Genomic DNA, 15,443 nt, shown 5'->3' on the forward strand with positions numbered 1-15,443 from the left:
ACAAAACCACATGCATGTATGTATACATTGATCTCAAAGCAGGCTCCTGCATCTGCCAACAGGCTGCACACTGCATCGGCACAATGGCTCTGGTGCAGGATCTGCACCTCCCACTGGAAAGGATTTAGCAAGGGGTGCTAACGTCACACACTGAGCAGCCACATACAGCTATAAATTATTCATACACATTACTCTAATTATGCAAATGTACTAAAAGCTGGAGCATATGTTTCCCTGACATCTTGCAGTACAGATGCAATATGGTTCTAGTAGAGAGGAAGAGTGAGAAGATGATGGGTGTAAGGGTGACGACAATGACAGGCAGTGGCCCAAGCAAAGGGTGGCAGAGGGTCTCTCTTCTCCAACCAAGCTGCTGCAAGGCTAAGGACATTTAAATGCTCCTCCTTGATAATACAGTGTCGGCTTTGCACTCAGTGCTGAGCAGAGTGCTGAGGCTGCTGAACAGCCCAGGCAGATTAAAATAAACCCAAGCAGTTTGGAACAGGAATGTGTTTATCTGGCATCGCACACTTCCTCTTATCAAACATGAGGAGCAGGGGAGGGCACAGCGATGGTGCGCGGAAACAGGCTGCATGCACACTGGTACGAGAGGGGGAAGGGGGAGAAGAACAGCAAGGATCAGACTGATAATGCGTGAGCCTGTGAACCAAGAGCATGGACCTAAGCATCACCTCCCTGGGGTACAGAGTCTGTATTCTTGGTCAGCCCCCAGACAGGCACCAGCTGTGGAAAACTCAATCAGGTCCTTTCTCTTGCAGCATTTGGAAGAAGGCAGGCAGGCAGTACTGCTGTAACATAAGCAGCTGGCTGTGTGTATTGCCCAAGCTTTGGGCTCAAACGCCTTCTCTTAACTCTGTCAAGTGCAGTGTAGTCGCTGTGCATCACTCAGCTCCCACTCCAGAGGCTGGGGCTGACTCCTCAGAAGGAAAAGGCCAGATGCACCCTGCAACAGTGTTTTCAAGTCAAAACTGTGGATCATAGTACTGAATTGTGTATCAGATCAGCATCTTATTTCCAACTCTGCCATGTCAAAGGACCACATCACTGTCCTTGGGGAAATGCTGAGTTGATCTGGGAAAGCTCTTAGAAAGCAGAGGTGCTCCTCAGATACTGTGCAGAACACCATGCTGGGGGACCTCAAGTCTTTAACATAATTTGTGTAAAAACCCATGAACACTTTCTGAACTCTCCAGCCCTACCAGATGACCAGGTGAACATTTCTATACCCAGAAAACAAAAGAACAAACCAAACATGATGTTATACCACAGCTACTTGGAAGATTTGGGCTATGTTACTATTACACCAGCAGTTACCCAAGATCAAAAAAGTTGAACAGAAAACCCTGGCAGCTCTTTTGATAGCAGCATGTCTTACCTCCCAAGTGCTGGCATTAAAGAGACTCTCTCGCTCTGTATTGTAAGGGATGCACTCACACAGCCATGTGAAATACTCGGCACTACAGAGACCCCGTCACAGTGACTGTGTAATATACTAGGTGGATGCCACTTCAGCTCTTCAGATCCAAGCCAAACCTTGGCTAGTATTACTCTTCTAAAATCCACGTTCTTGTTTGTGTATGGCTTGACCACGGATCCTCATCTGTGGGTGCCTCAACTCAAGGATGGCCATGCTTTAAACAAGACATGATGTATCAGAGAAGCAGCACTGAGCAGAAAGGACAGGTAGGCAGCAAGTGATGCTGTGAGACAAAGGTGGGGATGACTGTGCAGATCCTGGTCACTCTGCCCCCAGACCTGGTCAGCAAGATTTGTCCTTCCATTTCACAAAAGACCACATGAATGAACAGCAGCACTTCTGCCAAGCAGAGATGCCAAACTCACAAAACAAAGCTGAGAAAACAGCACAAGATAACAAGGAAGAAGGACAGACAGACATGAAAATGGACTGAAGTAAAGCCTGATGTTAATTACAAGGACCAAGTATAATAAATTCTGCTGTGCCACATTCAGCAAACCCCTTGGGGTAGCAGGCTGCATCCCAAAGGGCACAGCACGAGTTTCCCCTTTCCCTGGGCTCATTCTCCCTTCCATGTAGTCCCACGTGTTGAGGAGCCAGCACAGCTCACACAGAGGCTCATTGCCTGCCCAGCTCTGCCAGCAACCTGCTCACCACAGCCCATCCTGAGCTCAGGTTTGGGACAATCTGTCCCTCTATGGACTGTGTGTCTCCCCATCACCAAGACCAGCAGTATCCATACCCCCCAGTCATATGCCAGTGGGCAGATCCAGGCACTGACTCTTGACTTCCCTCGCTAGCTCAGAGGAAAGAAAAGGAGGATACAAACCCAGCTTGCCACACCTGAAGCTCTGCTCATCCAAACCACAGAGAGGAAAGCAGCGCAGTGTGGGTCCCACCTGCTATCCCCCACCCCTGCTAGCATCCCTCCTCCAAACAGGTAAAGGCTGCATCACCTCCAGATGGGTGCTCAGCCCTGCTACTGAAGGAGTCCTCAGGGAAGACAACCAGAGAGAAGAGCAGAAAGGAGGAGAGCACAGAAAATGGGGTTCAGCACTGACATCACTTAGCTTTCCCCCATCTCTTTCTGAAGGCTTTGGCTTCCTCAGAAATGGTTGGCACAGAAACCAGCCCATTAACAGGCAGCCACAGATAACAGGGAGAGGAGAAGGATGTTGTCTGACCAACTAGCTGCTTGCCTCAGAAGGCATAGGGTCAGATACAATTTAGGTAATAAGCCAGAGTAGACTTGGAAGCTGAGGCTGGCTATCCAGCAAAGGAGTTCTAACCCAACATCCAGGAGAGCTGCTCAGCGAGGCACGAAATCCAGCGGCATGGCTCTGCTGCCGTCGGTCCCACTGCGAGTGATGGCAAGCAGGACACTGGTAGGTTGGGACAGAGCAGCAGCAGCAGCATGAAGAAATCTCTCTTGAGCACAGAGTCTACCCTGGAGCAGGTTTTGCAACATGAAGAAACCATCTAGGCTGGAAACACAACAAATTCATCCACTTTTGACTAATGTCAAGAACTTTTACTTGTGCCAAAACACTGGAAGAAACACAGATTTAGTGCAGTGTAGCATGAAATGTCAAAACGAAACATTTTTGTCCTGCAAGATGTTGAAGAGTCCACCACAGCCACAAAGAAAGTCACGAATAGAAAAGGTGCAACATTCCTCATTCTAGAAAGAATTGTTTAAAGAATTTCAACCTCTTCAGCCGCATCTCTGGGTTCCACATATCACTGTGCCAGTCAGAGTTAAATCAGCAATGATTTGTGCTCTCAGTTATTTCTGGTGAGCTGCGAGGGAGGCGAGGACAAGGAGGCAAAGCAACATGCCCTAATCTGTGAGTGCTGGGGTTTGTTCTGAGGCATGGAGCAACCAGCCAGCCAACGTGATGCTGCACCACCAGCACCCAGAGGGCTGAACACTGACTTCACTAGGCAGAGAATCTACAGCATTCAGATACAGGTAGCCCCAGCACAGCCAGTCTGACTGATGGGGACTGATGGGGATGTTTGTATTTCAGTGTTTTCAAAGTCTGGACTTCAGGAGAGAAGTGAGGTGGTACCTCACAGCTGAATGGAGAGCCTCTGCCATGACACCCCTTTGTGCCTCACAGCTTCTCATCCTCCTCTGTCACTGTACAGATGAACAGTCCACTTGTGCAAAGCAGCATCTGAAGGGCGTAAGCTTCGATCTTCTTCCCAGGGGAACCATATGAGCTGACTCCCTCTCCACCCTGTACAAGAGGAGGGAAGCAGGGGTACGTGACGTTTAGCACCCTAACTCTAAGAAATGACTGAAGAGTTAAAAATCCTTCCTGGGTGGGCAGCACTCCAGCAAGATAAAATATTCAGCACTTATGTTCCTGGACACCATTTTTCTGACAATAAATTTCATGCCTCATTATGCCACAACAGTTATATGATTTCAGTCAATAACCAAGGAACAGGTCCACATCCTTTCACAGCAACCCAAGGAAAACTATACATAAGTAAAGCTGACACAGGAAAGCTCACAGAAGGGTGTGTTTATTATTATTTACGGGTCTGTCACTTCAATAGTCGTGCCTGAACCGGAAAGGGAAGACCCATTTCTGGCACAGCAGCACCTCCAGTGCTGACAGGCTTCACAGACCCATAAGAGCTGGCAGCAGGACCCATTGCTGGACACAGCAGAGCCCACCTGAGCTCACGAGGACCATTGTCTGCAGTGACACTGGAGCACATTTCCCCCTACTTCTAGTATTACTCCCTATGCATTATATACCTGAAGTCCCCCTCTGCAGACACTTGAAATGTCCCAGGCTAAAATGGCAACTCCAAGGAACATCAGCAAATTTTGGCAAAAAAACCCTGCTCTACTTGCCCCATTTTTCTTTATCTTTCCTGCCCCACATGGACATATTCTTGTTTAATAATAAACCTTCCTGAGAAATCCCAGTGGGTGGGATCCACTTCCAGCTGGACAGACATTTAAGCTCCTGCTGCTCCTCAGGCAGTGGCTCTCCCTTCTCCCCAAGTCTGCTCCCTCAGTGTCAGGGCACACCCCAGCACTGCGGGTTGATGCCGGGCTCCAGCACCTGCATCCTGCTGGCAAACATGATGATGGAGCAAGCTACGAAGTCCAACTTACAAGAAGAGGAGCGTGGACTAAGTCCTGACCTTAAGAATTAGTTGCCACTCTCTAAATTTTGAGTGTGGTTGCAGTAGAATATCAGTATTTTAATTACTTTTTTTAAGCCATGTCTCAGAGTGGGTTACAGGACCATTACATGACATTAAACAGCTCCCATACTGCAACCCAGGTGAACCTATGTGCAGTGGGTGGGTAAGAGAACTCCCAGTGAGCACAGCTTTGAGTTCTTCAGGAGGAAGCACTCTGGGCTATTCCACATAAACTACGCCAGCGTGCACAAGCAGGCGATGTGGTCTTTAAGTGTCATTCACTTGATACTGCATTTATGAATCAAATCTGAACACCACAACCCAAGTTTTCCCCTGGAGATTCACACACAGCTGTTTTAACAGCTGCATGTTGGAATTCTCCGTAGCTCATTTCTTGGCTTGAGGTGGTTATGCATTCACCAGATACAATAATTGCGCACAGCTCACTCCCTCCATGAGAAGGTTCCAAACCAGATTTCAACCCCCCCTTCAATCCCTCTGTACTCAGTTTATCTGGTATTAATCCATTAAAGTGATGCACTGTGTTCTAGCAGAAGAATTAAACAGAAGAAGTGGGAAGCTCTCTTACCTGTAATTGCCTCACTGGCCAATAGAAGTCAAGTGCTGGCAAATTGGAGGTGTAATTTCTATTTAATTATGGCAGTAAAAAAAACCTCCACAGACCTATTTAACATGCAAAGGAGCAAAACTCAAGGCTAATAAGAATAAATTGTAAGAGAGGACATGTACAAAATGTAGTAGCAGTCTCTTTTTTCTTCTTTTCTCGGTTTAGATGTGCTCTGTTAAAGACTATGCTGGCTGTTGTACCTAGGTGCTGCCTGGAAAACCTGCATCCCTGGCTCTGATTCCCAGCCCCTGCCAACATGAAAACCTGCAGTGCACAAATGCATGGATACAGTCAAAAATACTTGTTAAAACCAAAGTGGTGTATACACTTCCCATGCTGCGCATGAAGTTTATATCAATTCAGTTGCAGTTGAAATGAATGCAAGCGAAGTCCAGACACACCATTCTAGATCTGAATATGAATGGATGAACTATGAAGAGCTTTGCAAGTCTTCAGTTAAACTCTTTTAAAATGAAATTTAAACTAAACAGTGCAACTTCTGTCTTTAGGCAATGGGTTACCACCAACAGTGTAAGACATGAACAGTTCTGTTGAAGCCAGGATAGCTGCTAGTGTAACGCATACAGCAAGAGGCCCATAAATCACTGGCATCTGAGAAAAACATGCCACTGCCACAACACAAATACACCCCACTTTTTTTAGAGCGACATTTATCATGCTAAAGAAGCCTATTTTCTTTAGATTAACATCATAATCCTAATTTCAAATTACTCAATTTCAAAACAGCAAGTCAGCACAGCACTGCTAGGCAGGGGAATCCAGGAAGGTCTTAAAGACCCCTTAATCCATGAGCTTCATAAGCCACAATGAAGCTGTTCTGGAACTGCCCTAACCCAGGCCAGAGCACTGCTGCTGAGAGAAGAGGAGCTCTGGCTCCTGCAGCCTGCCCTGCCTGGGCCCTGGTGCTAAGTCAGGGAGCAGGAGAGGCAGATGCCAGCATCAGTGCTCGGAGTTTGTCTTGTGGCTCTTGGAAACAGAAGCCAAACAAGAATTACAGTTTTACCTGTGATGTATATTTCAAACCCCAGAGCTTCCAGTGGCTAGTCCAATTATCCTTGGAACATTTCTTGCTTTGTCAACAGAAGTTTAAAATCCAAACACAAATTAAACTGCCTTCAGTCCCTGAAGGAAAGGTTAGTTGGATTTAAGGCGCATTTAGTAAGTCATATAGGAAAAAACCAACACAGGTACATGCTCAGATCGTAATAACATGCAGCCTGAGAGACAGACAGATACAAACCACACTCGCTTCCACACACTCAATAGATGCATCAAATTGACCAGCAACCAGAAGCACAGCCAGCCATGACCCTGCACATGGAATGAGCTGAGAGAGCGACTTATTGCAAGTGTTCACGTAGGTGATTTCTGCAGATGAGAACATTCATTACCACAAAGAAGGCAGCACAGGTAAAAGACAGACAGCTTACCCCTCTGAGCTGCTGGACTCCACCAAATATCCTCATCACTCCATCAATCTCCTGCTCCAGCCTCCTGGCCCAGTACTGCATACTGCAAGAGATGGAGAGAAAGAGGAAGAGAAAGGGAGAGAAAGAGAGAGAGTAAGAGTCAGAGCCCTGACACGCAGCAGATAAGCAAGGGGATTGAAGGGAGAGGCAGGAAATAGGTGCCCTCAGCTAAGTTAACTGCTCTTTCTGCAGCACTGGGTGCAGGCAGAATATCAAGAACATGAGAATTACAGCTGGGGCTGGTTTTAAACTTCAAGACTTCAAAATTTATGCACAAGACACCACAGAAAGAAAAGGGAAGAAAAGGTACGACAAAAATGGCAAAGCACAGGTTGGGGTTTCTTTAACTCTGTATATAAAGAGTTGCAGTAGGTAATTATTGAAGCCCAGAGTAATTAATGGGGTTGAAGCGCTGTTGCATACAGAAAACAGCTTACTGCTTCAGCAGGGCTGTGTGGCAGACAGCAAACACAGCCACGACAGGACCAGAGGTGTCTGTCCTACTGCAGCAATGGATTATCCCTGCAGCACAACAGAAGGGACCTGGGCAGCGCCAGGAGCCAAGCATGGGGCATCGAGTGCCTAAAGGCTCTGCAGCTTTGCACCTTCAGCTAAGCCCAACCTGAGCCAGGCAGTGATTCTGCCAGGTCCAGCGTGGGCAGAGCTGCCTCCGGGGCAGCAGAAGGGCCAGGAGCTGCCACATGGCATCTCCTTTGTCCTCACCCCTGCACAGCAAGGAAGCTGGCTGCCAGTCCTTCCAAAAGGCACAAACACCTCCTATAGATCCAACCACACAGATTTCTGCTTACAGCTATAACTCCAAGTTAAAAACAACAACAAACCCCCTCTTCTTAACCACAGAACTTTCCTGAGCTTTCCTGACTCCAGTTGCTGGCCATGCAAATATCCCGTCTCCCAGCTGATCTGGAAAAACAATGCTTGGTTGCCCTGCACCACTTGGTACTGCCTCTGGTGCCTTCTCCACAGCAACATCCATCTCTCAGCGCCACACCAGGGAAAAGAGGGAAGAAGCACAAGGCAGGTAAGGCCAGCATCATGGCAGACCGATGGTGGGAGGGAGCAGACCAGCTCCAGGGCTTTGCACTTTGGTTAGGTTCACCAAGTAATTTCCTTCCTCACACAATGAGACGTTCCCGAGGCAGTGCACACATGCTCCTTCACCACCTGCGAGGCCACGGGAAGAGGCTTTCCTGGAGATCAAGGAGCAAAGAAACCCAGTGCAGAAGCACAGGGCTCTGAATTATACAGCAGGGCCCAAAACCCAGGCAGAAGCATCAATGCAGAGAGAAGCCCGAGATGATGGGCAGAACAGAGCTGAAGCATCGCTTGTGAGGGGTGCGGGGGACAGAGGGAGGCACTGGCAGAGATATGCGTGTTACTCACACAGGCAAAATTCATGCCAGTTAATAACACACAAGGCTGTGGAGGAAAACAAGATTTAATTGCACACACCAAATCATCCCAGTTTTCCAGTGTAACTTCTGCTAATTCCCACATCCCTGCAGAGGCAACACTGCCTCTTCTTCCCTGGGAGCCTGGCTGGGGAGGAGGGGACATCCATGGGTGGAGATGGGTGAAAATATCTGCAAACCCACCTTTCTGCCAAAGGAGAGAAAGCAAAGCCCTTGGTGGGATTGCCAGCGTAAAGATCACGGAATCCTAGACTGGTTTGTGTTGGAAGGGACCTTAAAGCTCATCCAGTTCCAAGCCCCTGCCGTGGGCAGGGAGACTTCCACTGGAGCAGCTTGCTCCAAGCCCATCCAGCCTGGCCTTGAACACTGCCAGGGATGGGGCAGCCACAGCTTCTCTGGGCACCCTGTGCCAGCGCCTCAGCACCCTCACAGGGAAGAGCTTCTGCCTAAGAGCTCATCTCAGTCTCCCCTGTTCTGGCAGGTTAAAGCCATTCCCCCTGTCCTGTCCCTGCAGGCCCTTGTCCAAAGCCCCTCTCCAGACAACGGGTCACAAACAGCTGAGGGGGATGCTGGGTTGGTTGTTTTCCTTTTCCAGTCAAACATTTTTTTTGCTATCAAATGTATACTCAGGTTGGCTGAAATTACCCACAAATCTTGTGAAGCATATTCACCAAGACCATGTTATGTTTATGCAGTCATTCATTTAAAAAAAGAAAACAAAACTATTTTTTAAATATCTTTTCTCTCCCTCCTCCAGTTTGCCCAATGAACAAGCTTGTCGATGACAAGCTCATACTGAGCCACAGGTCTGAGATACTGCTGAGGACATACAGAGCTGATGCCTTTCCTTAACTTCCAGCTCCATGCAAGGTCCTCAGTTTCAGTGTCAGCTCCCTCCAGGAACACCTACACCAACACAGGAAGGGAAAACAACCGCCCATGTTGAGCTGTATCCATCAACATTAACAGCTGCTCAGAGCCACATAAATGTCATGTCTGGCCAAGCCTTCAGAGAGGATTAGTTATAGAGGGAGACAGAGGCATCAGTGTTACTCTGTTGGCATATGCAGAAGAGGTGCTGAGCGCTCAGTCGGGCTGGGAATTACAATTAATTTAAATTTAGTCAGCAGATTTGTTTTAAAAAAGTAACAATTTAAACTTATTCCACCCCTGCCTCCGCCCCAAGCGGCACTACTATTTTAAGGAAAAGCCACTGGATTTTTCATTCATGAGGAAGACTGCAATTCCCTTCAATCGCACAGCCTCATGATACCTGGCACTCAACTCCCAGCCTTACAGACCAGCAGTTTTCCACAGTCCAGCTAAGCTTTGTAGTACAAGCTTTAGATACCACTACTGAAAAAGTGTATCACTACCAAAGAAGCAGGAGGAGATTTCTGCACAGCTGACACCAGCTTTCTAGATTTACAAAGTAATAGTAGAAGCAGATTCTGTCCCACATGACATCCTTGTCTCTAAATTGGAGTGTCATCAATTTGATAGGTGGACCACTCAGTGGATAAAGAACTGGCTGGATGGTCGCTCTCAAAGAGTTGTGGTCAATGGTTCAATGTCCGGCTGGAGACCAGTAACGAGTGGTGTCCCTCAGGGATCGGTGTTGGGACCAGTCTTGTTTAACATCTTTGTCGCTGACATGGACAATGGAATTGAGTGCACCCTCAGCAAGTTTGCTGATGACACCAAGCTGTGTGGTTCTGTTGATACACTGGAGGGAAGGAATGCCATCCAGAGGGACCTTGACACACTTGTGATGTGGGCTGATGCCAACCTCATGAAGTTTAACCATGACAAGTGCAAGGTCCTACACCTGGGTCAGAGCAATCCCAGGCACAGCTACAGGTTGGGCAAAAAGGAAATTCAGTGCAGCCCTGCAGAGAAGGACTTGGGGGTGTTGGTCAATGAGAAAATGAACATGAGCCAGCTTCAGTGTGTGCTTACAGCCCAGAAAGCAACTGTATCCTGGGCTGCATCAAAAGGAGCGTGACCAGCAGGTCAAAGGAGGTGATCCTGCCCCTCTACTCTGCTCTCGTGAGACCTCACTTGGAGTATTGTGTGCAGTTCTGGTGTCCTCAACATAAGAAGGACATGGAACTGTTGGAACAAGTCCAGAGGAGGCCACGAGGATGATCAGGGGCTGGGGCACCTCTTGTATGAAGACAGGCTGAGAAAGTTGGGGCTGTTCAGCCTGGAGAAGAGAAAGCTGCGTGGAGACCTCATAGCAGCCTTCCAGTATCTGAAGGGGACCTACAGGGATGCTGGTGAGGAACTATTCATTAGGGACTGTAGTGATAGGACAAGGGGTAATGGGTTTAAACTTAAACAGCAGAGGTTTAGACTGGATATAAGGAAGAAATTCTTTACTGTTAGGGTGGTGAGGCACTGGAATGGGTTGCCCAGGGAGGTAGTGAATGCTCCATCCCTGGCAGTGTTCAAGACCAGGTTGGATGAAGTCTTGGGTGACATGGTTTAGTGTGAGGTGTCCCTGCCCATGGCAGGGGGGTTGGAACTAGATGATCTTAAGGTCCTTTCCAACCCTAACTATTCTATGATTCTTTTTGGTTTTTGGTCTAAAATGGCTATACAAGAGCTTTAGCCAGTGGTAGTAAATGATTTCTTTTCCAAATAGCACATCCCTTGCCCATACCACAGCACTGGCAAGAGCTCTTCTGTATATCTGACCCATTACTATGTCCCTCTAGCATAATGTCCATGACCAGAAGCCTGCAGAGTAGGCCACATCCCAGAATATGGAGGTTTCATCTCACTTCCAATATGCTGGGTTGAAAGCTACCATTAAAATTAAACACAAAAAAACCCACCCCCAAAATACCTAAACCCCATTATTATTCTGTCTCAGTTGACCTTCTGCCTCTTGTTTCTCTCCCTCAGCCACTGCACTTAAAATTTGATGTAAGATGACCATAGCAAGGATGAAGAGGGTAAAGAAACTGCTATCCCATTATGAACATGGAGATTTCTCTCTGAAGCGTGTCTCCTATGGAAGCTGTAAGCAATAAGACATGACAGCCATTACCTTCCTGGGCCATTACTGCACATCTCAGGTGGCGTTACAGGGCTTGAAGAGCGATAACTCCTCAGTACAGGCAGCCTGGAGTGCCCTACTGCTCTTGTGAAATAGCATTTACAAGTAACACATAAAGAAACAGCTGATGCACTGACTGGGAAGCCACTAGCAGGGGTATAGTGCTGCCACCGAAAGCCACCAAGCTCCCTTTATGAGCAATGTGCTCAGTCTCCCCCTTAAATCAAGTACCACTTCAGTGTCCTCTGTAGTGACTTAACACAGGTGAAGAGAAAACCTCTGAGGGCAAGTACTTGTGACTGCACTCAGCAGACCTGTGCCTCCAGGAACCACATGCAAGGAGCCTGGCAGCCCCATCATCCTCTGCCCCCTCTTTAGCAGGGACATGCACAGCACACCCCAATGATCCCTGTCATCTCAGCTAGCTCTGCCTTTGCTGGGAAGTCTCCATAGGACTCTTCCAACCTAACAACTCTACAACGATCGTACACACAAGTATGAGCACACATACTCAGGATGTACATTAGAAATGTCCTGCAATGACAAAGACGGGTTTGATTCCCTCCCCTGTATATTTTACAGCCTCCTGTGCAACATTTAACAAGGGACAGAAGTGATTTTTGAAAACATGCCACCATTTATTACTGCCTCTCCAAAGAAAACTACAAAAATGCTAATTGATTTCATCATTTGCATATTTGATTTTTCTTAAAGATGAGATAAAGTAGGCTTAAAAAAGCAACAGAGCTTCAAAAATATTTACTGTGACAAGCAGCACATCAGGAGGCAAATCACTGCTGCTGTAGTCGTGGCCAGGAAGCAAAGTGTCCTGCCTGTTCCACTGCTGCTCCATGGGCGCCTGTGCCTTGCCACTGGCCATAGCAACCCTTATGTAGGGTTAGGGCACATTTCACACTTTAGGTGACCAAAGCAGTTGCAGAGATGTCTGTGCATGTCCACACTGGCTTGTGAGCCTACACCACTGCTCCAGCTGTGTGGCTTTGGAAGCAAATGAGAGCTGCCTGGGAAGCCAGGAGACAGGCTGTCCTTGGTTCACAACCTCCCACACTCGTGCACACCACAGATGACAGCCTGAAGTCCTGGCCTTTGATACAGGAGCTGAAGACATCTGCAGACAAGCCACCAGTGCAAGCCATGCACTGACAGCCTGTGGCCAGCACCCTGAGCATGTACCACTGCAACTCAGCCCCTTGGTGGCTCAGGGTATGGGAACAGACCCCTCACTGGCTGCAGTCACACCTCTTTACAGCCAACCCAGAGTGGATAAGGCAGCTACACAAATTGTCATTGAGCAGAAGCCTCATTGCAAGTGGCCTCTCGAAAAGCACAGGGAAATGAGAAATTAGAGGAAAGAAAATTAAGTTTTCTGCTTGAGGACACTTTTTTTTTGAAGCAGCCTTAGGAGAGCGCTTGTTTGGCTGCAAGCAAGAGAGGATGATAAAAAGAAAACATAGGAGACTCAAGTCCTTTTCTCTTGCTGCCTTCCTGGCCCCATAATAAGACAAAGATTCACACAAACATGAAAGGACAAGAGGAAAAACGACTTGCTGGGTAGATATCCTGCCCCAAAGTTTCTTGTGTTCTACACAGAGCGTGTTCTGTACAAGTGTCTACACTTCACGCAGTGTGTTCAGCCAAGAATGTTTCGCTCTGATTCATACGCTTTGGTTCAGTGCCCAAATACTGCTATTTAATAAGGTTATTAATTACTGTGTTGTCTAATTTTTGCTGTGCAGGAACTTCTTATAATTGGCTTATTCCTTCAAGGCGCTTAATCCTTTAACTATAATAGCGCATGTGTCGGTGCACACATGTGCATGTGTATGCGCACCCTCCTGTCCCTGCGGAGCCTCCTTTCTTACCTAGGCTATAAAACCCCACCAGCCAATGCTTACCCATCAATGGAAAAAAGGCTGTCTTTCCTTTTTCCTGAAGATACAACTTCCAGAGAGCACTTCTTTCCTTCAGAATAATCAAATAACTTACTGGCCGTGCTTCCAGACATTATCGACCCTCCCACACCGGGATTTGATGACTCTTGTTTAATGTAAAGTATGTGCATAGGTGTCTATGTAAAGGAGGGGTGGAAAAATTTGCCTGCTGGAATAGTCTTTTCTTAGTATTTGTCAAGACGTTATTTACCTCTATCATCTGGTCTTCTCTATAGTAAGAGAGTATCTTTGGCATTACTATAGGAGGGAAGGAAGGCACGAATGAGTATCAAAACTCTGTCCCAAGGATCTTTAAGAAACATGAAGGGGAAAGCTAGTGGGAATGTGTGTTCTACATTCAGCTCTATCACCGAATTACTTTTCTCTATTCGAGCATTAACTTTCTGTGCCTGTTTCTCTGTCCTATCTTCTATCTGCTTCATCTCTACAGGTTTTTGCAGCAGGGTATGTCTTGCAAAAAAACCCCAAACCAACCCAAACGAAGCGCCAAACCCTCCCAACAGATCCATCCTGATCCCTGGCCTGATGCCCCAACAACTATTACAATGCAATAAAAGGATAACTGGGGACTTTTCTTACTCTGCAGGAGTGCTGGGAAAGCAGTCTGGCAATTATACAGAAAAACTGCATTACATTAACAAATATTCTTGTAGATACCTGAAGGAAAACCAACAGTAACCAGCAACTTGCCACCAATGACATTTAGGGCAATAGGAAATCATTCCTTAAACATGATTTCTCTATCAGAAAACAGAAGCACAAATCACTTAGGATTAACTCCACCTCAAAACAGCACAGGGGTAGGTGGTGAGCAAGTCATAGACATGAGGGATGGCAGGGGCTTTGGAAATTCCTCTTCCACCATCAGTTGCACTGGGACATCTGAACACCTGAACCTTCTGCAGGGAATATTGCCTAATCTGTTCTTTAGATCTTCTGCTGAAGGTGAACCCAAAATCTCCACAGAACCTTTTTCCAGTTCCATTTTTCACCACATGGTAGAAAAAAATCCCTTGTTACCCACCCTATATCTCACCTCCCTCTTCCCACTTATCCCACCTACAGCAGACACTGAAAAATTTTATGACAAGCTCCTAAGAACTGGAAGATCATTATTCTGTAGCATCCTTTGCCCTTCAATTCTTTAGTTTTCTAATCCAAACTCAGTTCTTTCTGGCTTTCCCTCTGTTGCACTCTTTTCTAAACACCTCATCATTTTTCTTGCCCTGCTCTGGATTCTCTACAAGTTTACCTACAACTCCAAAGGCTCGTTCCAAAAAGTGAGATCAAGTACTCCAACAGAAGCCAAACTCAGTGCTGTATGAGGAGCACATCACTTCCCCAGCCTTACCCAAGAAACTACTGGACACTGCAGAATAAACTTACCCTTCTGATCCACAATAATTCCCAAGATCTCCTCTGCCACACTGTTACGCAGAGATGTTCTTTATTCCGCATTTGTCCACTTAATTTCTGCCTCTCAAGTGCAGTACTCTGCATTTGTTGTCACCGAATTTCATTTTGCTGATATCTGGCTCACCATCTTTCTAGATCATTTGGAATTCTGACCATGCCTTCCAAAGCACATCCAACCCATCCTGGCTCAGTGTGCCCTGCAAGTTTTATAAGCACATTTCCCATTCCATTGCCTAACTTATTAATGAAATCACTGAATAAAAGTAGGTCCAGGGCAGATCCCTGCAGAACCCCACTTGAAATGCCCTCCCAGTATGACAAAAAGCCACAATAACTATTCTTGGAGAGCTACATGTCAAATCTAAATATCTTGCATTTCAAACTTTACAAAAAGCTGATCTGGAGTATTTGATATGCAAAGGAGCTGGAGGCCAAAGGATAATTCAGTGAATAATTTAAAGCCTAAGAGTAGGCTTGAGGAAAACTGCAATCTGTTGGTGGATGATTTGCCAACAGAAAGAGGAAGGAGAAGTCACTGAACGTGTTTAGCTGGTACATTTGCCCGGCAGTGCTGCGACAGGCCCCCATGCAGGCATCGCATTCTGATCAAACATGTGCCGATGCCTCGCATTGATACAGCAATGAAAAGAACAAATGGCAAAGCAACCACAGCAAGTCTCTTCTGCAGGGCAGAGGACAGTGCTTTTCCAAAAGGCATTTCCAGCCATGAGCCCCATCACTGAGTTCCTTGCATCCTTATCAGCCTAGAG

At 46.9% G+C, this 15,443-nt stretch overlaps 1 protein-coding gene across 1 annotated transcript in view; it reads right to left on the reverse strand.

Annotated features, from left to right (window-relative positions):
• Positions 1–15,443, reverse strand: part of CACNA2D2 (calcium voltage-gated channel auxiliary subunit alpha2delta 2) — a 206,819-nt gene that overhangs the window by 175,643 nt on the left and 15,733 nt on the right. The window contains exon 2 of the mRNA XM_034066070.1: positions 6,749–6,830. Coding sequence (XP_033921961.1) covers positions 6,749–6,830 — 82 coding nt within the window. The remainder of the gene's footprint in view (positions 1–6,748; positions 6,831–15,443) is intronic.

The sequence above is a fragment of the Melopsittacus undulatus genome, chromosome 9 (genome assembly GCF_012275295.1).
Source record: "Melopsittacus undulatus isolate bMelUnd1 chromosome 9, bMelUnd1.mat.Z, whole genome shotgun sequence".
Taxonomy (NCBI): Eukaryota; Metazoa; Chordata; class Aves; order Psittaciformes; family Psittaculidae; genus Melopsittacus; species Melopsittacus undulatus.